This window comes from Ambystoma mexicanum, chromosome 4p (assembly GCF_040938575.1).
Source record: "Ambystoma mexicanum isolate Mex_15411 chromosome 4p, UKY_AmexF1_1, whole genome shotgun sequence".
NCBI classification, from domain to species: Eukaryota; Metazoa; Chordata; class Amphibia; order Caudata; family Ambystomatidae; genus Ambystoma; species Ambystoma mexicanum.
The window spans coordinates 1,011,168,402-1,011,194,411 of record NC_090927.1 but is presented as its reverse complement, the minus strand read 5'-3'; the positions used below and the strand labels follow the sequence as shown (position 1 = coordinate 1,011,194,411).

At 45.1% G+C, this 26,010-nt stretch overlaps 1 protein-coding gene across 1 annotated transcript in view; it reads right to left on the bottom strand.

Annotated features, from left to right (window-relative positions):
• Positions 1–883: 883 nt before the first annotated feature.
• The window catches only part of SERINC1 (serine incorporator 1), a 311,310-nt gene continuing 286,183 nt past the window's right edge, over positions 884–26,010 (bottom strand). The window contains exon 10 of the mRNA XM_069606597.1: positions 884–3,797. Within this exon, the coding sequence (XP_069462698.1) occupies positions 3,659–3,797 (139 nt within the window). The 3' untranslated portion in view covers positions 884–3,658. The remainder of the gene's footprint in view (positions 3,798–26,010) is intronic.

The following is a 26,010-nucleotide window of genomic DNA, read 5'->3' as shown; positions in this document are numbered from 1 at the left end:
CCTCATTGCTACTGAAAAATGCTATCATGAGAATGGTGCCTACTCTATGCATCATTACCACTAAACTCACCCTATAATTCAGCCCCTCTGTTGCAGGACCTCCAGGATCCCACGGAAGCATTGGGTAGTCAAGTTTCAGAGCCTCAAGCAAATAGACATTGCTCATTCAACAGGCTCTGAAAACTGAATGACACAAGCCTGCAAATTCAGCCAAAATGAGAGGGGTTGCGCAGAAGTGCCCCTTTCCCTGAAATCACCCATCCGGCATGCCCAGTGTGCCATTCCTAGATGGGACAGCTGTATGTCCCAGCTCGGCATGGCCCACTGCGTATGTGCTACAATGCATGATTACTGCAAGGAGAGGGTTCACTCTTCTGAGCTACTCTCAGATTTTCTTTGGGATGTTGGCCCCTCCATAATTGGTGCATGTGCCAAACTGCCCATCATGGGCAAGCATCCAATAGGCTGCTGAGATGCCCATACAGCATCCTAAAGAAAGGTATTCAGCTGTTTAGCGCATTTCAGTGTAGCTAAATTGTGAACACAAGTGCTGTACCCGAGTTTCTAGTTACATGCTTCCGCCCGGCCAAGCAGACACCCCCATAGTATAAGGTTTAGGGTCAGGAAAGTCCTGGATTAAATTCCTGTTTTAGGAGGACAGAATCAGCCAGGGTTGGTTAGGGCCACACAAATACTCTTGCAGGTAGGTTAGAAGGGCTATACTCTGCTGCAGTGCAATCAAATAGAGTGGATTTCAGTGTTGGTTTCTGAATTGTGTAATTTTATAGTATTTTGCGTCGATCAATCCAAAGTGACCTCTAAATTCACTAATGCCGCCGCCACCCCCTAACCCCCCCCAAAAAAAACACACATACACAACAGGTTTCTCTGGTGCCCAGACAAAAAACAATATTGTCAGGATTTCGTTTTATTAGCTGGTAACGCACACAGGTCATGTGATTAGACATTTACACACTGCAGTTATCAACTTAGATTGCTTCTTCATCCTTTTTTTCGAAAAGCAATACATGAATCTTTGTTGCAGATTAGTAAATCAATCACCGACAAGTATATTTGAAGCACAATTAAATAATATTATGAAGTACACAAAGTTGAATACATAAAGTGACAATAACAGTTATATAATCGCAGATTTAAAAAATCCCAAACTGCTGCAGCACACAAATCGCAGCAAATCTACAAACAGAATTTTCAAGATGTACAAGTAACAAAACAAACAGTAAAGTCTTTGTACTGCAGCTAAATTACAAACACAGTGAAGCTGAATATTTCAAAACCTACACAAAAACGTGGTTAATTTCTTCTGCAGCTTTGCAGTTTAAAAAACAGGCCATAAATTATTGAATCATATTACTTCTGGATGACAAAGAAAATGCACGTGTTTTCCAGCTACAGAAAAAGAACAGTTCTCCAAAAACCAATAAAAAACTCCCTACAGTAGTACATTTCTAAGCCAATCTAACAGTCTATTCAGTGTAATGTCAAAGGAGCCACGCTTACATACCTCTGATCCAGTTGCAAACCTAAAGAACAAACGACATGCCAAACTATAATACTTTCTCTGCAATTCAGCCTTTCCCTATCATGGTTCCTAGTCATTGCATCGACTGCCAAACCGTTGAATGCCATACCCGTGAGAGAAAAAAAGCATCAGACGCATTTATTTCCCACTTTTTTGAACCTTTAAAACCAATAATAATTAAACTAAACCCTTTACCATTTAAAAAAATGCATTCAATGCTTTTGTTTCGATGCTTTTTTTCCAATTGTATGGCATTCAATGGTTTGGCAGTCGATACAATGACCAAATACCCTCAAACATCACATACCAACAATCTTTCCTATGGATTAAAGCCCAACATCAAATTTCTACATTCTTTTCTAGGGACTCTAGTATTTAATGTTTTGCTGCAAGTACATTATATCAAGCACATGAATAAAGTTTGTGACATTCAAAATCAAAGTGACAATCGTCCTTTTGTAGAGATACATAATGCAATAATGCTCTCAAATTGAAAATACATTTAGAACATTGCATACATGTTCACCTGTCGATTCATATAAAGAAAAAATTAAATCGCATCACAAAATAAAAAAAGGAAAGAGGGAGGATGGATTTTTTTTTAAAAAGGAAACCAAGAAAAGGAAGCAAAGTTAGGAAAACCAAATGAAGGGAAAAAGATGAAATAAAGGAAGAACATTTTGTTTTACATGATGCATTACCTGCACATGTCAGAACGGTTGATGATCAAAGAAGGGATAGGCAGGTGGGACACTACTCCTGTGTCAAGATTTCAGCAAAGGCTCAGAACAGCACACACTAGTGGATCTTTTTTGAATAGATTGGTAAAGGGAGTGGGGGCTCGCAAATGTCTGCAAGGTTACTCATCCCATGATACATCTGGTTCTTGACATCGGACTGTTGGACATGCTGGTAAGTGGGAACCACAGTTGCATCAGTACTGAATTAAAATCAGGGAAGTATTTTGCAGAATGTGTTCGGTTTAGATGCAAGCTGGACGGATGGTTGTAAAAGCTTAGATGTAGTAACAAAAGTTGAATAAGAGATGCACTTTGCAGAATTTATTAAGTGCATTTTTCAGCACAAATGGATAGCTGTAGAATTGCACTTTGTACATATCACTACACACAACCACCTATTAGAAAGTGAGGCAGCTTAAATAGAGACTGATCAGAATTCCTGGAGTTACACATACACAGGGCATACTAATAAGGTGCCCCATCTAAAAACCCTATGTGAAACATGGCCAGCATAGAGATTGAAAATATGAACCCTGGTCGCCATACTGAAATGGACCCACCTTGTCCAATTTCCAGCTTCTAACAAAAACACACCAGGTTTGGAAAAACCAAGTCAGTTCACTGGACAATGGGGGTCATTACAACCCAGGCGCTAATTGCGCCAACTTTACCACCATGGTGTAAACTACGTTTACACCATGGTGGATGGCGGATTTACCGCCCCATTCCAAGGTGAGTGGGGCGGTAAATCCCCATTTCCCATTTTCCCTTCCCCATTCCCATTTTTGCCCCATAGGGCATAATGGGAGTGGGGAAGGCGCTAATTACGCCACCGTAAATTACGGTGGCGTAATTAGCATCATGGCAGGTTAGCGCCATGGATTCAGAATAGGCGTTAAGGGTTAACGACGGCGTTAACCCTTAACGCCTGGGTCGTAATGAGGCCCAATGTATTTAATCTAGGCAGAAGAAATGGATATAGGCCAAGTTGCTGTCCCTGCTAGAAATCACATACTAACTCCAACAATGTGGTATATTCAAGCACTTTTTCTTTTAGGATTGCAATAGTATCAATTAACTTCAAGACACTACTGAAAAACTCAAAAATTTGCTATTTAGATTCATGCCTTTCTTCCACAGTGAAGTCAAATCTAAGTGGCTAGTCAGCAACCACATCTTACCTCTCCAGCATTTATCACCTCGCTTAACAAGACACGCTCACAAAGCATTGACCTATGAATCATGCAGTAACAAATACAAGATTCTACTTTATGATACACACTTATTTTAACACGTTGTTTAAATTCAGAAATACTGTTGTTCATGTTCAAATATGCAGTAAAGGGAACAGATGTCTTCAGGGAGAAAGTGGCAGTCAGTCAAAGTCACGGTTGGTGAGAACTAATGGAGCCACCAGAGTCCACACATAGAGCACAATGCAAACCCAGGAGGAGGAGATCTTCACCCATACTGCGGGCCACTTACTGACCATCGTCTCGTAAGTCGAATCCGGACTAAATGGGGTGAGAACAGAGATTAGAAGATCAGTCTTTGAGCTGCACAGCAGATTACCTTGCTCATTCACAAATACTTTAACCCATCTTCTCAAAAGGTGAAATTAACACAAAACACATACTGTAGTATATTTTTGATCCGACTGCAAATGGCATTTCTTGATTAAACATATAAACACTGCACTCCGAAATGTAAAAGTCAGATTGCAGATTAATTTATTTAGCAATGCTGCTATAGAATACCCAGAGCATAACCGATACGAAGGAATACAAAGTGACCTGTACTATTAGCAGAAAGTGTGTCAAAAACTAACTTGAATCCATAACATCGATTTCATCAGAGTACTTAAACCAGACCACTTCTAAGAAACTGCACTTCACGATGTGAGGAGACTCAACAATTCAGATTTAAAAGACACAAAGATTTTGAAACAGTGTCACCCAAAGTTATAGAATGCAGTAGGCAAACAGTGGCATTAAAACTAAACCATAAGCAAATTAATTAGATTGAAACCGAACAAGACCTAAGCACAGATAGTGAATGCTTAAATCTGGTCTCAAGCAGTCATTGAGCGCAAATCACAATCCTTCTGCAAGCGTCCCATTAAAAAGTTGTAAAGAAACAAAATCTTGCATGCGCCCCACTAGCCGGATGCTACCAGTCAACACATTGGTAGCAAGATGCATCATTAATTTCCACCCCAGGTGGATTGGCTGCATGCATGCTTTTTTGGCACTGGTGTGATACAAAAGGGTGTTGAAATTGAAATGTATTTCCTTCACGTGTGTGACGTCAAGACAAGTTAAGGAGTCCAACAGAACTCCTTTAGCCATCATGCCCATCTATAGTTGGTGTACCACTTAAAATGGACTTTTACTGCATATGGATTTCTCGTTCCCATCCTCTTCCCGTTTTTATTTTGAAAGAAAACAGCCAGTCAGCAAGAAAGTTAGACATTATGTGTTAATCTCAATCAGAGCGTACAATACAAAATGTAGGAATTTAATGTTTTTAAATTATTTTTATCATTTATAAAGCGCACAAAGGGGCCCTGGGGTATTGTGGCGCCATTACAGCAATTTAACTTAGTTACAGAATAACAGGTCCGACTGTCTGAGGTTCTCGGTTACACTGAACCCGATCCAAGCAAATGATGGTTACATAGACATATGCAAAGTGGATAAATTACACTCAATAGTTCCTGGGATGGCTACATGTGTGGGCAGCATGTGATAGACCGAGCTAATTGAAGAGTTTGGTTTTGAGCGATTTACGTAAGGCTGGGTGAGAGGTCTCATTCCTTAGGGTTGTGGGGAGAGCAGTCCAGTGTTTGGGAGCTAGGAATAAGAAGCTGGAGCCTCTGGCTTTGGCACTTTTGTAGGTGGGGATTTTAAGCTGATTAGCGTGATGTGTTTGCTTAGGTCTGGAGGAGGTGGCTCTGAATACTTTTTCCGAGAGATAGGTGGGTGCTGTGAGTGAGAGGCATTCATGTGTTATGGCTAGGGTTTTGAAAAGTATTCGTTCTTATCGCTTCTGGTGTGGGAGATGTGCTCAGGGCTGCCCTAAGTGCATTATTTTGAATGATTTGTAGTCTGTTGATATTTTTGGCCGATGTGCCGGCGAATAAGACATTACAGTAGTCCAATTTGGCCCCAATGGTGGCTCTGGCTATGTTGAGACAATTCGGACTGAATAGGTAAGGTTTGACTGCATTGATAAGTTTGGTTGTGAATGCAGCAGAGGAAGCAATGCCGCTAACTTGGCGCATCATGGAGAGAGTGGAGTCGATGTATACCCCCATGGTTTTCAGTACTGGCGAGACAGTGATTTGGGAGAGGTCTATGCGGAAGGTGTTATATTCTTTGTCAAGCTTATTAAGTGTTTCCTTGGGTCCTACCAGGAAGGGTTCAGTTTTATCCCCGTAGAGGCAAAGACCATTAGCTGCCATCATGCTTGGATGTGGCATAGGTTTAGCACAGTGTTTCTGCGTCTTTTTAGTATGAGCCAGTGAGTGGTAGGAGGACCGGTGTATCATCGGCATAGTTTGTGTAGGCTATGCGAGATTGTCCAACTTGTTGAAGAGGGGTAGGGTAAAAATGTTGTACAATGTAGGTGAGGTGCAGGAGCCCTGGAGGACTCTGCAGTGCATGGTAGTAGGTGCAGCAGAGTCCTGCTCCGAGAAAACCTTCATGGCTCTGGCTCTCCCTTCAAGGAAGGAAGTGATCCAGGAGGTGGCTTCTTGAGAGAATTGGGCAGGTGTTCATGAGTTGTCTGCAGAGTGTTTTGTGGTCCACAAGATCAAATGCTGCTGACAGGTTAAGGAGGATGAGCAGCGCTGGATTGCCTTCAGCCATTATTTCCCCGAGTTGGTCCTTTAAGTCTAGTAAGGCCGATCGGTCTCATGACCTGGGCGAAAAGCCCCGAGTGCCTCTTTCCTAGGATGCTGTTAGTTTCTAGGAATTGTTGGATTCAAGCGTATGCAGCTTTGTCTAGACTTTTTAGCAGGAAGGGCACAGTCTGTAATTGTTAGGAGAAGCCGGGACTAGGGATGGTTTTTCAGAAGTGGCTGAACCCAGTTCTCTTTCAGACACGGTGGACAATGCTGGAAGCGAACGATGCATTAATGAATGATGTCAGGAATGGTGCTAGGGTGTCTGCGAAATATTTGATGAGATTGGCCGGGCAGGTATCACCTTTGCAATGGGATGGTTTTATGCGTTTAAGGATGGCCAATACTTCAGTTTCTGACACATCTCTGAAGGAGAAATGTGTCTTGTCCTCAATGCGGGGGTTTTTAGTTGGCGAGATCGGCAGGTCGGATTTAGGCAGGACATTGTAGTGAGTTAATTTTGCTCTGCAGGAGATCTATTTTATTGAGCATGGCTGTTATGCAAGATTGTATGCAGTACCCTGTGGGAGACTGCACAAGCCTGACCTCTTGCCAATAGTTAACCCAACTTTTGGTATAAGCATGTACTACACAAGTTGATAGAGTGACTGAGCAGCCAGGCTTATCTCAAGAGGGGCAATGTGAGCAGTAAGGTTGTTACACAGAGATTCACAGTGACAAGTATCCAAATAAACACTTCCACTCGACGTTTCTTGATTAAACAATTATTAATTTATCATTCAGTTGAATAAGCCTTCTTTAGTAAGGACCAAGATAGAAGTAACACAAACATACACTTCAAAATGACACTCTCTCAGTTTCTTTAAATCGGTAAATACCCATTTGGGATGGCACACAGATTCTTCCTACACCCGGAGGTGAGTTAAATAACTAGGGCACCATGGACATTAATATATCACTGGTACATTTAGAGCAATACAGAGGTTGTGTTAAATAAGGAGAATAAAACAATGGTTAACAAATAGTCTTCAATCAGGTAAGTCCTTTTTTTAACCCTCCAATGCAAAGTAAATCAACCCTTTCCTGGGGGAAAGCCAAAGCACAAAGTCAGAGGTAAGAAGAGTCTTTCAGGGAGCCAGGACAGCCAATTTTAGTTGAGCAAAAGTCTAGGTGAGCTGAAGCACTTCTTGCAGGTAGGTAAAAAGTCATGCACAATGTTTTAGAAGTTTTTGTATAAAAAGAAATCACTGGAGGGCCACAAGCTGGGAGGCTTGCGAGTGGCAAAGCTACAAGCAACTCTGCAAATGCAACCAAGACAAGTCTCAACTGAGAGCTAAGCAAGGCTACACAACAAGAGGCAAGTCCTCTTAGTTTTACAGTACCTTTGGTGAGAAGAAAAAACTGCTTCCAGATGGTTTCTGTTCCTGTGTAGGTCTGCAGATCCTGTGTTCCTGGGCCTCAGTCATGGGGACAAGAATGATGTCATCTGGGGACTCCTGCACTACGAATGGAAGGTCGGCAGCAGCAATGGGCAAACTTCAGATCAGCGGCACTTCGCGGTTTCAGCTCCTCGAGGCTCTCACAAACAGCACCACTGCGATTCTCGGACACCTTAATGGACGTTCCTCGCATCTGGGGTCCAGCACACTGTTGAGGTGACTCAGGCTTGGTAAGTACTGCTTCATGGGCGTCCAGAGGATCTTCTTGGAGCTCAGTTCCGACTTAAAGACGACACACACTATTCTGGCGTTCCTCTCCCTGGCAATTGGTTCCTTCAGCAGCAATGGAAGTACAAGCAGCTCAGAGGATTTCCAGAGGAGTTCATTTTGGGGTCGATTGGTCACACCAACCCAAGGGGAGAAGTCGTCCGTTGCAGGGCTTCTACGGGCAAATTAATGGTCCAGGAGTTGCAGCAAGCTTTTCGTCCAGTTATTCTTCAGAATCCTTTGTCCTGTGGTCGACTGACTTCCAAGCAAAATGCCTGGCCTTTTATGCAGGTTCCACCCATTAATTCGAGGGCTAGCTGTCAATCATACAGCAGGGTTGCTGTCCTCTGGGAATGGAATGGTTTTTACTGAACAAAGAGGCTTGCACAATCCAGAAAGTATTCGCCATTGAACTGTTACATATGGGATACAATACTCACCATAATCGTATTTCTGATGCTTGTATCTGCTTAGATTCACATGCTGTGCATAGGCCGACATCTAGTGGAAGCTGCGGAGTATTACAGTTTGTTTTTCGAAACTTGACACAGGGCGTGGCAGTAATACTATCCCTAGTGTGACGTCCACTGTACCCATGATCCCTTACGCATGTAGGACCCTCAGATTGTATTTTTTCTGACATGAGGTAGCATGAGGAGCAGCGCGAGTACAGATTATCCAAGCAGATAGATAGATAGAAAGATAAGATAAGACTACAAGCATCCATGCGCCTTCTCTCAGAGGGGAGGAAGGGTGGGTCGCATGTGAATCTAAGCAGATACAAGCATCAGAAATACAATTACGGTGAGCAATATATCCCTTCTGAGGCTTGTGGAATCTGCTTAGATCAAATGCTGTGCATAGTTTAGCAAGCAGTGTTATAAGAATAAGGTGGGATGTGAGAAGGGTCATGAGCAAATAGATGTCTTGGAACCGCTTGTCCCACTTGAGTATCTGTCTTGGAATGAGTGTCAATGCATGTAGCTGCTTTGCAAATGGTGTCAAGGGGTACATTTGCAACGAAAGCCAGAGTGGCCCCAATGCCTCTTATAGAGTGGGCTCTTGGCGTAAAGGGCAGAATCTTTTCGGAAAGGGAGTAACAAAGTTGGATACAATTGACTATCCATTTGGAGATGGCACCTTTAGAGACGCGATCTCCTTCTCTGCCTGTAGCTACGGAGACAAACAGTTGGTCTGTTTTCCTTAGCGGTCTTGTATTGTCTACATAGTAGAGGACCGCTCTTCGCACATCTAGTGTGTGTAGTTTCACCTCAGCAGAGCTTTTGGGTTCTTGGAAGAAGGCCGGAAGCTCGATTGACTGGTTAACGTGGAATTTAGAAATAAACTTAGGTGAGAACCTAGGGTGTGTTCGTAGAACCAGTTTATCTTTATGAACAGTAAAGAATGGATCCTGCACTGACAGAGCCTGAATTTCACTGACCCTTCTTATGGATGTAATGACTACTAAGAAGGCAGTTTTATAGGTCAGGTGTTTGAGACTGGCTTTATGCATGGGTTCAAATGGTGGGCCCATGAGCTTAGCAAGCACCACATTAAGGTCTCAACCAGGTGGTGGGTTAGAAATTGGAGGGTGGAGTCTCTTTACCCCTTCCATGAAGGCTTTAACCACTGGTACTTTCCACCTCGAAACCTTGTTGTGGGAAGTGGTGTAGGCTGACAGCGCTGCCAGGTGTACCTTGAGTAAGTTAAAAACCAGTCCTGCATCCAGCAGGTGCAGCATGTAAGTGACAATATTGGAAGGAGTGCAATCAACCGGTTTGATTTGCTTATTCTGGCACCAGATAACAAATCTTTTCCATTTATCAAAGTAACAGTGCCTCGTGTTAGGTTTCCTAGATTCCTTTAGGATGTCCATGCTGCCAGGAGCCATGCTGTCAGGTTCATTGAGTTGGGTTGAGGGTGCACTGTTTGACCTTGGTGCTGGGACAGTAAGTTATACCAGCAGAGGAGCCTGATGGGTTTTCACACCGCTAGTCTGCGTAGGTGTGGGAACCATGGTTTCCTCGCCCACTTGCGAGCAACTAGGTTGAGCGTCATCGATTGCCTGTGCATCTTGTTGACCACCTTCCTCATGAGAGGGGTTGGTGGAAAAGCACAGGCAAACATCCCTGACCAGTTCATCCACAGGGCGTTCCCCTGGAGTCTGGCTGGGGGAACCTGGATGCAAATTCTGGGCATTGCCTGTTTTTGCTTGTGGCAAATAGGTCTGTAGTGGGGAAACCCCACTATGAGAAGATGTATTCTACGACTTCTTTGAGTAGACAACATTTGTGTTCTCTTGGGAGGGGATCTCTTCTTAAAGCGTCCGCTAGCGAATTGAGATCCCCTGGAACATGTTGAGATGACAGGTAAATGTTCCATCCGAGTGCCCATCTCCAAATTTTCTGGGCAAGCTTGGACAGATTTGGCGAACAAGTCCCTCCCTGTTTGTTTAGGTAAAACATTGCTGTTGTGCTGTCCGTCAGGATCTGCACTGACAGGTTCAACAGGTGGGGCTTGAACGCCTGAAGCGCTCTGAACACTGCCAGAAGCTCTAGCAGACTGATATGATTCTTGGCTATTGTGTGTGACCAGAGACCCTGAGCTTTGTGGTGGAGGAGGTGTGCTCCCCCCCCCCCTGACAGGGATGCGTCTGTAGTGGCTACAGCCTGTACTTCTTGATCGTAGAAGGGGGTTCCCCCTTTGACAGGTTCTCTCTTGTCCACCAGTGAAGACTCTAAACATGTTTTGGTGAAACGACCACTAAATCGTCCCACTGACCATTTGCCTGCGACCACTGTTTCGCCAACCATTCTTGCATGGGTCGCAAGCGCAGGCACGCGTGGGGCACCAGGTAAATACATGACGCCATCATGCCTAGCAAACGCATCGCTTTGAGCACCCTTATCTGGCGACCAGGCTTGTAAAAAGGAATTTGCAGTAGTAGATTCCAAATTCTTTCCTCTGATGGAAAGGCCAACCCCTCTTGAGTGTCCAAAACAGCTCCTAAGAACTGTTTGGAGGTGCTTGGCACCAGGCTTGATTTTTTCTCGTTTATGGAGAAACCCAATTTGAAGAGGAGGTCGATCGATCTTTGAATGTTTGACCTGCAAATTAACGGGGTCTCCCCCGTGATAAGCCAGTCGCCCAGGTAAGGGTACACTGGGATTGCCTCCCTGCGTAGGTGTGCCGCAGCCACCGTCAGTACCTTGGTGAATACCCTTGGAGCCGAGGCTATACCGAAGGGCAGCACCTTGAACTGGTAGTGCTGACTGTCCACCTTGAAGCGCAAGAACCTTCTGTGCGCTGGGAACATGGAAATATGAAAATAGGCATCTTTCATATCCAATGTTGCCATGTAATCCCCTTTTGTAGGAGGGGGATTACCTCTTGGAGAGTAGTCATGCAAAACTTTTGGGGCTTGACATACTTGTTTGCAGGGCGTAAGTCTAATACTGGGCGCATTGTCAAATCTTTTTTTGGCACAAGGAAGCAAGTTGAATAAATACCCTTGTTTACCTGGTTGCCCGGGAAGAGTTCTATCGCGTCCTTTGCTAGAAGATTGACTATCTCCTCGAGGAGGATCTTCTGGTGGTCTGAGGAATGTATCTTTTGACGTGGAGGGTGGTTTCAGGGACGCTCGAGTAGTTCTATGCAGTATCCTGCGGACACTGTGGACAGCACCCATCTGTCTGATGCGATCCCTTCCCTCGCTTGGGTGAAGTTGGTAATGCGTCCCCCTACTGAGGATGAGTGAGAAGGGACCCTGAACGCGGTGTCACTGTTTTGCGTGAGGCGTGCCGCCTCTGCTGGGGCTGCCTCTACCCTTACCTCAGCCTCTCTTGTTTCCTCTGCTATAACTCTGGGTAGACTGCTGGTTGTTACCCCATGATGTACCCTGCCCCTGTGAATAATTGGAGCCTCCTTGTGAATTTTGGCCGTGCGGGCAACGAAAATTACTATTGCCTCTTTGATTAGGGGGCTTGTTGGTTAATTGTCCCAGGGATTTCAGAGCATCATACTCGTCTTTGGCATTCTTTAATGCGTCCTCTACCGTTTTACCAAACAGTAGATTATGTTCCACTGGCATGTCGATTAAGGATGCTTGTGTCTCGGGTTTAAACCCTGACTGTCTTAACCAAGATTGCCTCTTAATGACAGTGCTCTCTGCTATTAGCCTGCCGGCGTTATCTGCGGCATCAAAGGTTGCCTTAAGGATGCAACAGGACATGGCTCTCCCCTCCGATGCGACCTGGGCCAACTGGCCCTTTAAAGGTTCCGGTGCAGAGTCGATGAGGGCAGCTACTTGCTCCCACTGGTGGCAGTTGTAACTAGCCAGCAGAGTGGTGGAGTTGGCAATCCTTGCCTGGTAAGCGGAAGTGGAGGCTACCTTCCTTCCCAACCCGTAGATTTTCTTGCTCTCCTTGTCGGGGGGGGGGGGGGGGAGCCTCAGATGATAGAGGTGTTCCCCCCCTCTTCCGGGTATTATTAACTACCAAGGAGTCAGGCTTTAGTTGACCCCTTATGTAAAGCGGGTCTGATTGGGCTGCCCTGAATAATTTTCCGATTCTGGGGTTTACTGCCCTGGTGAGGTTAGGATTGAGAAGGGAAGGATCAATTCTCCGTTGTATGGACTTGAGAATTGGAATTGCTTGGGCAACGGGTTTCTTTTCCCCCCACTAGTTCTTCAGCAAAGTCCCTCTCCTCCTGTGCTCCCTGAGTGTCTATGCAGAAGTGTTCTGCCGCTCTAGTTAAGACCTCATTTAGGAGGGGCTGGTTGTCGACTGGGGAGTCGGTAACCTGAGGTTCTTTGCCTACCGGGGAGTCTATTCTGTAGACTTCTGGGTCATCTTCCTCCTCCTCCTCCTCCTCTTGGTCCCCGTCATCCCCATAATTTTATTTATTTTACATTTATAAAGCGCTCACACAGCCCGCAGGCATCGAGGCGCTGTTACAGGAATTGTTTGTTTTTCTTAGTTGCGTAATTGTGTTCTTTTTTTTTTGTCTTAGTTACGTATTTATAACGCGCTTAAACACCCAGAGGTTTCCAAGCGCGGACCCGGGGATCGAACCTGTTGTTGCTTCATGTCGTCTTGCTTCCAAGACATGCACGCTGCCGCTGAGCTATCCACCCCAGTTTGGTCATCCAACGTTACCAAGTCTGGATCCTCGTCCTGTAGTGGATCCTCACTATACTGGGTGTAAGGCTGGATGTCTGAAGACAGACCTTGCCTTGGGGTCTCAAACCGAGGTTTCTTACCAGGGGGCTGCGGGTCACTAGATCCTGAGGGAGTAGCACCGTCAGGGGTATAGGTGAGGAAGTGTTCTGGGTTCTTGGAGTAGAAGTCTGCTAGGGAGGACATTCTAGTCATAACCCTTTCCATTATCCTCACTGGTCCATTTTTGGAGCTGGGAAAGACCCTTTCTTGAGAGGGTTCCCCTTCTATAACTTGACTGGACCTATGGGCCTGTGCAGGGGTCTTGGCTAGATGCTTATCAGAAGACTTTGAACTGTCTTTCTGTGACTGTGGTGCAGAAGAAGGGTGAGATGGTCTCTTCTGCCGTTTCCCCCCTTCCCCATGAGTGGAAGAGTGTTTCCCCTGTGTTTTCACCTTCTCCGAGCTTTTCGACGCCTGGCGTTGAACTTCGGAGGTAGTGTCCCTTTCCTTAGAGTGAGGGCGTCGGGATTCGGAAGCAGCCGCCGAACGGTCTCTCGACGGTTGTTTCTTCTCCAGGCTGGCGTCGAACTTCGATGACTCGACGTTGGAGTGGAAGAAATGGGGAAATATTAATGACATTTAACAAAATATGGCTAAAATCCAAGGAACTCCACGGAATGCTTCCGTCAAGTATGGTGGAAAAAAGCAATCTGAGGGTCCTACACGCGTGAGGGATCACACTAGGGATAATATTGCTGGCACGCCCTGTGTCGACGCCCATTTTCGAGTTTCGAAAAACAAACTGTAATACTCCGCAGCTTCCACTAGATGTCGGCCTATGCACAGCATCTGATCTAAGCAGATTCCACAAGCCTCAGAAAATTGTATAAAACAACTACTTTAGGTACAACTAAAAATTCTATCCCCAGATAGACACCTCAATGGGCTCATCAGCAGCACCATTGTATGCAAATATTTTAATGTATTACTTTGAAAGAAAATGTGTACTAAACAACGAAGAATGGAAACCAAAGCTGATATTCTGGAACAGATTAATTGACAATATTTTTGGGATCTGACAATATTTTTGGGATCTGGGGAGGCACGAAAGAAGCACTAACAGCTGCAATGAACGTTGTCAATTATTCACATTAGAGATCGGGGCACCACACATTCACTTCCTAGATTCTTGAACCACATCAGAGGCACAGAATTACATACCACAATTTACCGGAAACCAACATATGTCAACAACACTTTACATTATAAAAAGGTTTCCATCCGAAACATCTTAAGGAAAATCTACCATTCAGCCAATTTTTGTGGCTTAAACGAATTATATTGGACACAGAAACCCTACACTATGAATACGAAAAAACATGAGAAAATGATTTGCAGAGAGGTTTCCCAGAAGAAATTTGAGAAATCACCAAGAATAGAACCGCTTAAAAAGGGAAGATCTGAAGTGCACAAAAAAGAAAGAAACCACCAGATTGGTGCACTCTTTAAAATTCTCATCACAAAGTTTCCAGATTAAGAAGATCATAATGAAGAACTGGATCTCATCAAAAATTATCCAACTTTACACCGTCTGTTTCCAGAGCCACCCATGCTGGCTTATAAAAGAAGCAGGAACTTCAAGGACACACTGATAAAAGCTGAAAGGACCAAAAATACAACACAACCACTACTGAAGAAACAGAAGAATGGCACTTTTGCCCGTTTAAACTGTCAACATTGCTCAAATCTGATATAAGGTATCATATCAGACACCCTAACACGAGAAAGAAGATTCATCTAAAGGACTATGCCACATGGGACTCAAATAATATAATATATCCCCTAAAATGCCACTGTGGGAAATTTTATGTGGGGAAAACAAGGCTGAAAGCCAAGGAATGTTAGACAGAACATAATACTAGCATCAGGACAAACATCAAGTCCCCAATAAGCATACAATAGCACAGCTTAGATGCCTATTCTAGAAGTCATGCATCCACTCCCCAGGGGGCGGGGGTTAATATTTCAAAGATTGATTCACAAAGAGAACTATACTGTATCCACACATTAGACTCTATGTCTCCTTTAGGTCTAAACAAAGAGTTTTACCTAGGACCGTTACTATAGATGGAAAGAGTTTTCATAAGATTGTGAACTCAAGTTAGGCAGTTCATTTTTAGAATTACAACATTCTGGAAGTATGATCAATAACATTGGAATGTGACAAATCATATTCAAATCCTATTGAAATGTAAAATAAAGGTTGAATACTGGGTCAATTGATAAACAAATGGTAACTTAATTAAACAATTCAATCGTCCATAGAAACCTGAGCAACATCTCGAATAGGACAGAATATGGTAACCATGCAAGAAAACTGAAAAGCGTTGAGGATTGGTGTATATTAATAGTATGATGAATAATAACTAATAACAACATAAAATGTGAAAGATATCACACTTCTCACTTGGCAATACTGGAACATGATTTGATATAAGTGATAGAAATGTATCTAATTTTATTGTATAGCCCGTAGGAAATAAACACATCTGAGACAGATGGCCATATTTCCGATGTATGTATACATTTAAGACTTGCATTGTCAACAACATAGCCATTAGAGTGTGCACTCGGAAGGGACAGATAGGAAATAATGAATTATCTGACCAAGGAACACTGACCAAGATCTCACATCAACGTTTAGCAAACACATGGAGACAGAAATAACCTAGCCTGTAAGAACCATGTTAGTCACACTAACAAGGTAAATTCATAACCCGAAGCAGATGTCGACCAGAATTATGGTTAATGATTGTTTAGTAACAACAGCTCTGGAATACTTAACTACCCAATCAGAGACACAGGAAGAGGTCTCAACGTATTCTAACATATAATAAGCAATAGAAAACACACAGTTTATATTTTATTTGTCTTGTGAAATCGTACTATGTCAGGATTCCAGATAAACTAAACAAATGGGATATCAGAAGAAATCAATCCATACCAATTTAAGGAACCAATTAGCGTCATTTAAAAATAGAGTAGACATTAATGTGAAAAGCACACATTGAAGCATCACTATGTTTGGATAGATGAGTCTATATTCTCATTACACTAAATCTAGACAATCTTTCGATTAACTTCCTAAATGTGACATTATTGATGTAATACTCTCAAGATAATCTAATCATCATTAACCAAACTAATTGTCATTGTTGATAAAAACACGGAAATAACATGGTACATAAATGTTTACTAAGTACATACTCATGAAGGAAGTACTGTATGAAAGAACAACATTGGTCTATAACACAAACACTAACGTCATACGACGCATTGTTTACAAATATGACATCAACGTATTACACAATGATGTCAGAGAAACGCAATGACGCAGCTTTCAAATGCGGCCATCTTGCGAGAAACACTTAGCAACAGGAAAGCGGACCTCCAGTGAAAACGACAGGACGATACAGGTAAACACCTAGGAAATCTTGGAACATTAAAATAGATGATACTACTAGAATCTAAACCCATGTCAGGTTAAACAAAACAATCTCCTTGTGTTTTATCTTGAATTAGATTCCACGAGGGTACCAAATCTCGCATGGGTAATGACATACCATCAGCCTACTTTCTTCCAGCTATAAGAGCGGATTCACGGTAATTGTACTCACCTTAAACTAATAATTAAGTCAAGCCTTATTTTTTATCTCCCTTTTCTAAAATAATGTTATATGCGGATTTACCCAAAACATACACATGGGGACTTCGGGGTCAACGCTGATGACACCGGTACTTCAAGTAGGGAAACTATCAAATAGCTGGTGTTTAACGTATCCAACACTCAAGGGATTCGGAAACCTAGAGTAAGTGTGAAATATCTTATATACATCATACAAATTATAATGCGAGTCAGGTAGACTTCATGGGGAATTAATACAACCTTATCCATCTAGATGGACAAGAGTGAATTTGGAAGCTATGGATAAAAAGGACCCTTTGCAAATTAACAGAGTGATCCAGCAATAGAGGACAGATTAGGACTTTCTCTCCAGTTTTACAAAAAGAAAGGTCAGCAACTTGTTTAATACAATTACCCTGAGAATGAATATCTACAAGTTAAATGATGAAACGTATACCAAAAGGTATCATAAAGTGGTAACACACACAGCGAGATTAGTCAGCAACATAATTAAGACTAAAACAACTGACGATCATTATATGCGTTATTATATAGCATACAAAGGAAACAAAGTTTCAGTTGCAGTGCATGAAATAGATGAAAATACAATGCCGACTTACAAGCATGAGTCCATTTCAAGTCTTCATTTGACAAATCATAAATAAAAATAATTTATTACAGATTACACAACACATTAAGGAATGTAGGTTCTATTTAGGCAATATGTGAAAACACAGCGTCGACTCGAGATGTACGAGCCAAATTCAAGTTTTATTTATTTTTACTAATTAAGAACTATATATGATTGAGCAATGTACACACTGAAATGTGAATGATTGACTAATTGTACAATTTTAAAACATTCTTTGTAGATATTGTTTAATAAAACAGTCCCTGAAGAAGAGATAGTCTCGAAACGCATTGGGCAATAAAAGAAACAACTGAAGAAAGGAAAATGAAGTCTGTGATTTGAACAATTGTGACAAGAAAACTGTGAAATTGTTTTTCAATAATATTTAAAGAATAAGAGTATTGAACTGTTACCCATTGCTTTGGCTAACAGTTTCTAAAAAGTTGGACTTAATTAATAGAGCCACAAACCGTGTGCCGGGGACGCGAGTTCCCCAAATAGGGAACTTATCTTTCTAGGTTTTTCATTACACAGCTCATATGCCAGAACTGTAGTTTTCTCCTCTGCACCTGCAATCCCAAAAGATATTAACAAATTGACAAGTAATTTATACTTGAATTCCCTAAACACTAGAGGCAGAAGAGTGCAAGGTATATTGAGTATACACAACTGTCCTCCGAGGACAGCCAGCCGGACTATCACCTTTGGGTGCATTGCTGTAACGAAGGGAATTGAGCACAGGGAGTTTCGGGCACCTCCCTCACTTCATGCCCCTACCAGACATGTTGGAGCCAGAGGTGGGCTTCACCAGTGAATCCCACCAAAGTCAAAATGAACAAAGGGTTTGGCGTGCTGAGTAAATCTCAACTAGGACATTTCCAACAGTAAATGGTTAAAAATAGAAGAACATGGCCATTTTGCCAAAAAATTGACACCCATGGGCGCTTTACTGCAGCTGCTGCTGCAGCCCGCGGTAAAAACACACAATGGTAAGAAAAAGTAAACCACTGCCACGAGCCATTAAATGTAGAAAGGGTAACATAAAAATGTTACATAAGAAACTAGACAAAGGGGATACGAAGTAACCCCTCCAGCACCCTATTGTAAAATGGTACGTGCTGGGTCTAGAAAGTTACAAAATGTAAGTAAAGTCAATTTCACGGCTATTGGAAACAGTAGTTTCACCAAGAGAAGGTATTTAAACCGTGGGGAAATCTAAGAGACTTCCCTGTGCCACTGCACTGAAGGCGCTTTGTGTCACAATGCAAAGATGATGCCTATGGAGTTTGTCAGACTCCAAAGTCAAAGGAAACACAGAGTCCAAATCACAGAAAAATACATGAGAGTGGGAAAAAGGTCTCACTCTCTCCAGGTTAGAAATTAAAAGTCCTAAAGTCCAGCAAAAAGAGCTGGGTCTCCAAGGTAGAAGGGAATTAGCACATTTCTGAGAATTTTCCCCAACAATGGCTGCTTGGATGCTCGAGCACCAGGCTTCATCTTTCACAAGGTCTTGGGTGCTGGTGGTTGGGATGGCCAGTTCCTTGAATATGGAAAACATTTCCTTTGATTCTATTTTGGCATTCACAATTCTGGTGTTATAAGATGTGGATTTGTCTACAGTGATGGTTTTTTTGTATTGGGTGGCGAGTTTCTTGTAATCATTTAGGGTGATGTCCTGAGGACCGGAGAGACACTTGGTGAGCGCCAAACGCTTTGTCACTTGTTAACAGATATGACGTTAGAGGACCCTATATACATTTAGGCCTATTTTGTTTTGCCAGCATAGGGCAGCGTAGTCTCTGTCAGTATCACGGAGCCAGATCAGGTCACTCAACCATTTGTTCACCCCAGGTGGGGCGGCATTAGTGCACTTCATCAGAATGCATATCCTGGCTGCGATCATGCAGGTCGCTAACAGTTTGCAATATCCTTTTGGAACCCCAGGTGACCGCCCAAACATACCACATATCGCACTTGGAATGGTCTGCCCCAACACCTCTATAATGACCCCGAACACTGCCTCCCAGTAGGGACGCAATTAAGCACATGACCACAGCATGCGTGCAGTGTGCCCTGGGTCTACGTTACACCTTGTGCATTTAGCTGGTTCAGTATCGTTATACTTGCGTACTCACGCTTGAGTTGGATTAATTGCAGACTGGAGTCGAAGGCTCCTGTCTGTGTGATGCCACACATCATTTCCCACTGTTTGTCACTGAAGTTCTCCCCAGAGTCTTTCTTCCACTTGCTTTTACAGCCGAGGGGGTTGCAGTGTGAATCTGCCTCGATCTTGTATATAGCCGATATCACCCCTCTGCACCCAGGAGCGTTTCTGATATATTGCAATAATGGTGTTGTTTGTGGGATGTCAGGAATGCTCAGAACTACTCCCTAAAAGCTGCCTTCATCCTGAAATATTGCAATCTGCGCTGGAATCCGCTACCCAGCATGTCAACAAACTCTTCCTGAGATACAAACATGCCATTCCGGTACATGTCTTCCAGTCTTGCTATTTCTGCTCCCTCCCAATCACGCACTAAGGACACACTGCGTGTCGGTGCCAGGGCCTCTGCCATAGTGAGATGCCTGGATCAAACGGGTGCTCCACCCAGAGCCTTTTCATTGCCCTCTTCCAGGCATACACTGTGCATGCCACCGGGTCTACTTTGCACTTGTCCGCAACCTTGCCTGAGATCAGCGCTCCCCGTCTGTAGTGTGTGGGGGTAGACTGAGCTCCGTTCTATGCGCACATGGAGTGTCAACGGCACCCCTGGCATTCAAAACCTTGCGAAGGACAATTGGGCTTCCAAGAAGTATGCCTCAACATCAGGTGCGCCTATCCTCCCTCCCCCTTTTCTCACGGTAGTACCTGCACCTCCCATTTTATGCATGGGGCTTTCGGGTGCCACGCCAGTTTGATCTGGGAATGCACATTGCGAAAATAGCTCGTTCCCGGTCATACCGGTATGTTTTGAAACATGTAGAGGAGTTTGGGGACCACCACCATTTTAACCACACCCACCCTGCTCGTAATTGGGAGTCTACACATGTATGCACACTGGATTGTAGTGCCTGTAAGTAGCGCTTATGGTTATTGTCTAACAAGTATTGGGCTTCCCAATCGGCAGACGGGTTGTTGCCGCATTCAGGGGGGGGGATCAAGGAGGACTTGGTGCGCTTTAATCTGAGTCCAGAGGCTCTGCCAAATGCAGCTATTTCCTGTGTTAGTGATGCCAATTAAACCCTGGGTCCTTGATGTAAAAGATAACATAGTCCACATACAGGGAAATGTATTCGCTTGGCCCTCCCATTGACAAGCCCTATGCCTGTGAAATCTCCTCAGCCTGCTAGCCAGCACTTTAATTGCAATGGCAAAGATTAACGGAGAGACCGGGCACCCCTGGCTGGTCCCCCTCCCAAGAGCAAAGAGGCCAGACCGTGTGACACCTATGTTTATATGAGCGCTGGAGCCTGCATACAATAGCCGTACCGCTTTCAGAAAATATGCGGGAACTCCCACCTGGGTCAATACCTCGAATAGATTGTTCCACTCGACAGAATCGAACGCCTTTTCCATATCCCAAAAGTGCTACAACTGCTTGCACATAGGGGTCTATTTGTGCCAGAATTGCGAACAGGTGCCTAAGGTTCAATGAGATCGACCTCCCGGGGATACACCCTGACTGATAACGATGAATTATCTGTGTGATAAAAGGGAGCAGGCGGTCCGTCAATACTTAAGCGAAGATTTTTGTGTCTAGATTTAACAGGGAAATTGGGCGGTACGAGGAGCAGTCTAATTGGTCCTTCCCTGGCTTGAGAATTAAAGTTATCACTGCTAACCGCATCAAGGAGGGGAGTATTCCTGACACCAATCCCTACTCCCAGGCCCCCACCATATGTCAAGCTACTTCTGGTCCCCATTCCTTGTACAACTCAGCCGATATACCGCCTGTCTCCGGGGCCTTCGAGGTAGGAAGAGCCCTCACCGCACTCAGCAGTTCCTCAACCGTCAGGGGTTTCGCTAGGGCCTCCACAGCTTCAGCATCTAGTCTAGTAAGTGCTCCAGCCTCGATATATTCCCTAAACTCATCCCCAGGTAAAGTGCCTCTCGTGGCATACAGAGATTCATAATATTTGCAGAATACTTCCGTAATCTCACTCGGTTTCACTATCACTATCCCTTCTGGCGTTCTCACTGCGGTTATTTCCCTTCAGTCGTGTTCATATCTGACCAGCACCACCAGGTGCCTTCCCCGTCTCCCCTCCTCCCCATATCCACGAGCCATTGCAGGTTGGGCAAAGTATTTCACCTCCCAGTCTGCTAGTTCTTGGAAGCGGTCCAGACCTTCCTTTAGTTTGGCAAGCGAACTCTGTGTTCAACCTGTCTGCCTCCCCCTCCCTTTGTTGTACTTCGAGTTCTGCTTTGTGGAGAGGTCTACGAATCAGTTTTAGGACTCCCATTTCGGTGGACATGCATCTCCCTCCTCAGCACCACCTTGAATGCCTCCCACAGAGTTCCGCTCCCCTGCACCAAACCCAGATTTTCCTGAAAGTAGTGTTTGATCTAACTGTGTATTTCACTCTTTAACACTATGTCTAATAGTGCCGCCGACTTCAACCACGAGTGGGGGCGAGGTGGCGTCATATCCAAGCGCATGGACCACAGCACCGGCGAGTGGTCTGAAAATGTTCTCAGAAGTAGCTCACATCCTTCCGTGCGGTGTACTAGGTATGGGCATCCCACTATGTAATTCAGTCTGGTTGAGGTATTGTGTGGTGTAGAGTGGTGCGAGAACCCCCCTTCTCCCGGATGTAGCAGTCTCCATATATCTCCTAGGTCCAGTACCTCCATTGCACATGGCATTTTGCACTGCTACAGCTGCCTTTGTTTGCCTCCTCACCCCCCGCAGCCCCCCTGACCTGTCTATGCTTGGGTCCAGTAGTATATTGAGATCTCCCGCCCATACAATATTAGTGTCCAAATATTTTTGAAAAATTTGGGGTTGTCCACGTTTGGTCCATAAATGTTGACCAGGGTCACGATTACAAACCTCCCATCAGGGTCTATTGCGGTATCACTAACCTGAAACCCCAGTGACTTTTGCACCAGCATCATCACCCCCACGCAGTATGCTGAATAAGTAGTAAAGTATTTGCAGTTGCCCCAGCTCTTAATTTCCTTACCCTTTAAGGTGGGTTTCTGTCTCTCGCAGTATTGTATCACTTTACGGGCTTTACGTGGGTCATTCAGCCCCTGCATATTCCAGTTTATTACCTTATATGTCATTACTCGGGTGAGGATGAAAGAGAAGGGCATGTCTTCCCCACGTTAGCAACCGTACTGAAGACTGCCTCGTGGTCTTTGTGAAGATGTGAACCTTTTTGTGTTACCCAAACACTGCCAACCGGGCAGCTGATCTCCTTACTGCCCACCCTATCCCAACCTCCCCTTGCTCTGCCTCCTCCTCCCACACTGCCCACCCCCAACTCCCAGTGGATAACCCCCCCCCTGCCAACCCCACATAGCAACATAACACAAATCAATATGGGTAGAGAGCCCGGGGGCGCCAGTCACCACCATCCAAGTTGCCTCCAACTCCTGAACCCCGGAGGACGGCCAACATCAAATAGGTTTTCTCAAATGCTGCATGAATGACTCATTACATTTCTAGCGCTGGTTTAACATAACCCATCGGGACTCTGACCCTTGTCACAACTTATTAGGTCTGTCTCTATTCTGTGCGTTTGCCAGTGTGTTGCCCCTTTGCTCACTTTGAGCGGCGGGATACTGTTTTCTTATGTTGTAGTGCCTAGCGGGTCATTTCGGCAAAGTTTCAATGAATTTGTGTATTGATGCCGGTTCAGTGAAGTACGCCCCTTTCATTGTGCCGGACCCTCAGTTTGGATTGGTACTGCATAGAGTATTGCAGCTCCAGCTCACGTAGCACCTTGTTCGCCGCTGCGAAGGACATGCAGGCCTTCTGGACGGCTGGAGTGAAATACGGATAGAAGGATACTTTACTGTTCTTAAACGAGAGGTCGCAGAGTTCCCTCGCCCTTCTAAGAATAGTATCTCGGTCACAGTAATTTAGCACTTTCAGCTATCCCTGGGCGTGGGTTTTGACCCGGTCTCGGGGCAAACTGTGATATCCTGTGTGCTGTTTCAAACAGGAATTGGGAGGACAGTGGTGGTCCCTGCAGCACATCTTTTATAAAAGTTTCCATGAATACTTCCATGTTCTGTTGCGGGACAGTTTCCGAGATTCCCACAAACCTAATGTTTCTTCGTGATCTTGCTTTGTGATGTTCATTCTTATCCCTTATGGCCCTTACTTCTCTTTGCAGCTCCTGCACTGCCTGCAGTGTCATTTCTGGTGTCCTCCAGTATGCTGACTCATTTCCACTTTGGAGGTTCTACTGCTCTCTATCTATGCGCTCCTGAATTCTGTCCACTTTGTACGTTAGGCCGTCCAGTTTCGTATTGATGACGGCAAACTCATAGCGCATTTCTGCAAGAACCAGGCTCAGCTCTGAGGCCGGAGGGTCCCCGCTCAGCCAGCTGCAGCTCCTGCAGGGGAAGATGCACCCGCCATTGTTTGGGGTCCAGGCGTGGTCTCCTGGTTATCATTGATTTTCTGTTTACCTTTTTTTCTGGGTAAATGGTAGGAGAGTGTCTTTTGCCACCCTTTGCCATAAAGCCTCCACTTACCACTGTCGTCTCGGGCCCCTGGCCCGTCACCCGGCACAAGGCCCTGTAGCTGGGTCTGTGATCCGTGACCTGCCCCCCATTTGTCCTACTCTCACCTGCTGCGCTCTCGGCCTCTCCCCACTGCCGCTGCTCCCGGTTGTCGGCCTTGCTGGTATGGGCACATGTGCTTCCGCAACACTACTATCTGCCACCTAGTTGGCCCTGGGAAGGGGATAGTACGCTCCATTTATGGCAGGGCCTCCTTTGGCCTGCTCCCCTGTACACCAGTTGTCGCCGTTTACTTTCTTCACCCTCACTCAGCGGCTGATTTGGTCAATTTTGTCCCGTGTTGGTGTCCCTGCCACTCCTGTCAGGATTCAGGATTCTCAGCATGCCTTCTTCACCCCTCCCCGCAGCTCTCTTGCCCCTCTGCTGCCCTTCTGTCTCTACGTGCCACTGTGAACCGGCCTTAGTGGTTGCTGTTCAGTAGGTGCAACTCTGCACTCTTTGTCTCTGCCTGTTATAGATTGACAGGGTGTCCCGCTGCTGACCTGTGCCGAAGGATTATCGGGGCCACCCCAGCATGGCTCCTGGTGGCTTGGGTAGTGTTTGTTCCCACGCTTCACTTTGGGCACTCTTCCGTTACTGCGGTGAGAGTTACTGCAATCCCACGTGGAGTAGCAAGCAGGGGAGGGTGGGTGTGCTCTTGGGGCTCCCGGGGACCACCGCTGAATAAGAGACTTACTTGTATGGTTCTGTGTCCCAGTGTCAGTGGGTGGCACTGGTCGGGCCATCACCAGTCCTACGCCCTCTCCACTCCCCTTCTCACAACGGGGATGTCCCAGCTATCCGGGGTCTCCTGGACCTTTACCCTCCATCCAGCCACTCGGTCACCCCTGGGGGTTCGATCAGCTGTTCTGGTGTGCGCCGTCCTTCGGGGGTACTTGCCCCTTCCGCTTCACTCCTCCTTCCCGCCTTCATCCGTCTTGGCAAGTCGCTGTTTTTGGCCGCCCTCCCCAGGAGTTGACCCGGGCTGCAACCCACGGGTGGGGGTAGCCGTTGCTAGACGCCTGGGATTTCACCCGCCAAGCTGCGCACAGGCACTCGGGTGCAGCATGCACCGAGCCGCGCTCCTGGCCTTTCCTCGCCCGATACGCACTTCGCTGCGGTAGCGCTTCTGGGGATCCAATCACCTCCATACTCAGCCCCCCACTCCTGCAGCTAATCCAGCGACCTTCACCCAAGTTTTAGCGATTTGTGGCCCCGATGGGTTAAGTGTTGGCCTCCTCTTTTACAAGGCTCTCTGAGAGCTTCACGAGAGTGCATCCATTTGGTTGTGGGCTATGTAGGGCCCCCTCGAGGGTGCGTAGTTCTTTAAGTTCTGTTCTGTACCAAGAGTTGGCTAGTACCTTTCCTTTTGCTTTCTTTCTTCTAGTAGGGTGATGGAATCGACTGCTTTTTGGATGATGAGATAATATAACTCTACCCAGCACGAGGGGATAGTTGGAGAACAGAGGCTTCAGGGCTCAGACCTCTAAAATCAGTAGACTCTAATCAAAAACCATGCTTTTCAATGTCCTCACTTACTCTTTCCATTCAAACTTATTTTTGATTCTAACAATAAAACAGTCACTGGAGGTTATGGCGTAGGTGCAGTTTATTTTACACCACCAGCATGCCAGAATTAAGAGCAATGGATACTGGATGTTTGTCATGGCGGTGAAACTGTATTGTGGAGTGAACAAAGTCTTAGAAGATGCAAGCGAGTGCTAGAATGCCTTCTGCTCTGGAAAGGCCTCTTTGCAGATTTGGCGGCGAGGATGAGTAGGCCTACAGCAGAACAAACTGATTACTGCTTGCGATAACTACAGGACCAAGTGTTTCTAAGACACAGTTGTGGGTGACCACATCTTTGAGATAAACACTTGTGGTCAGGATTTCAAGAAGAGAAAAAGACCAGGAGTACTAAGTGGGTACCTTCTGTGTACAC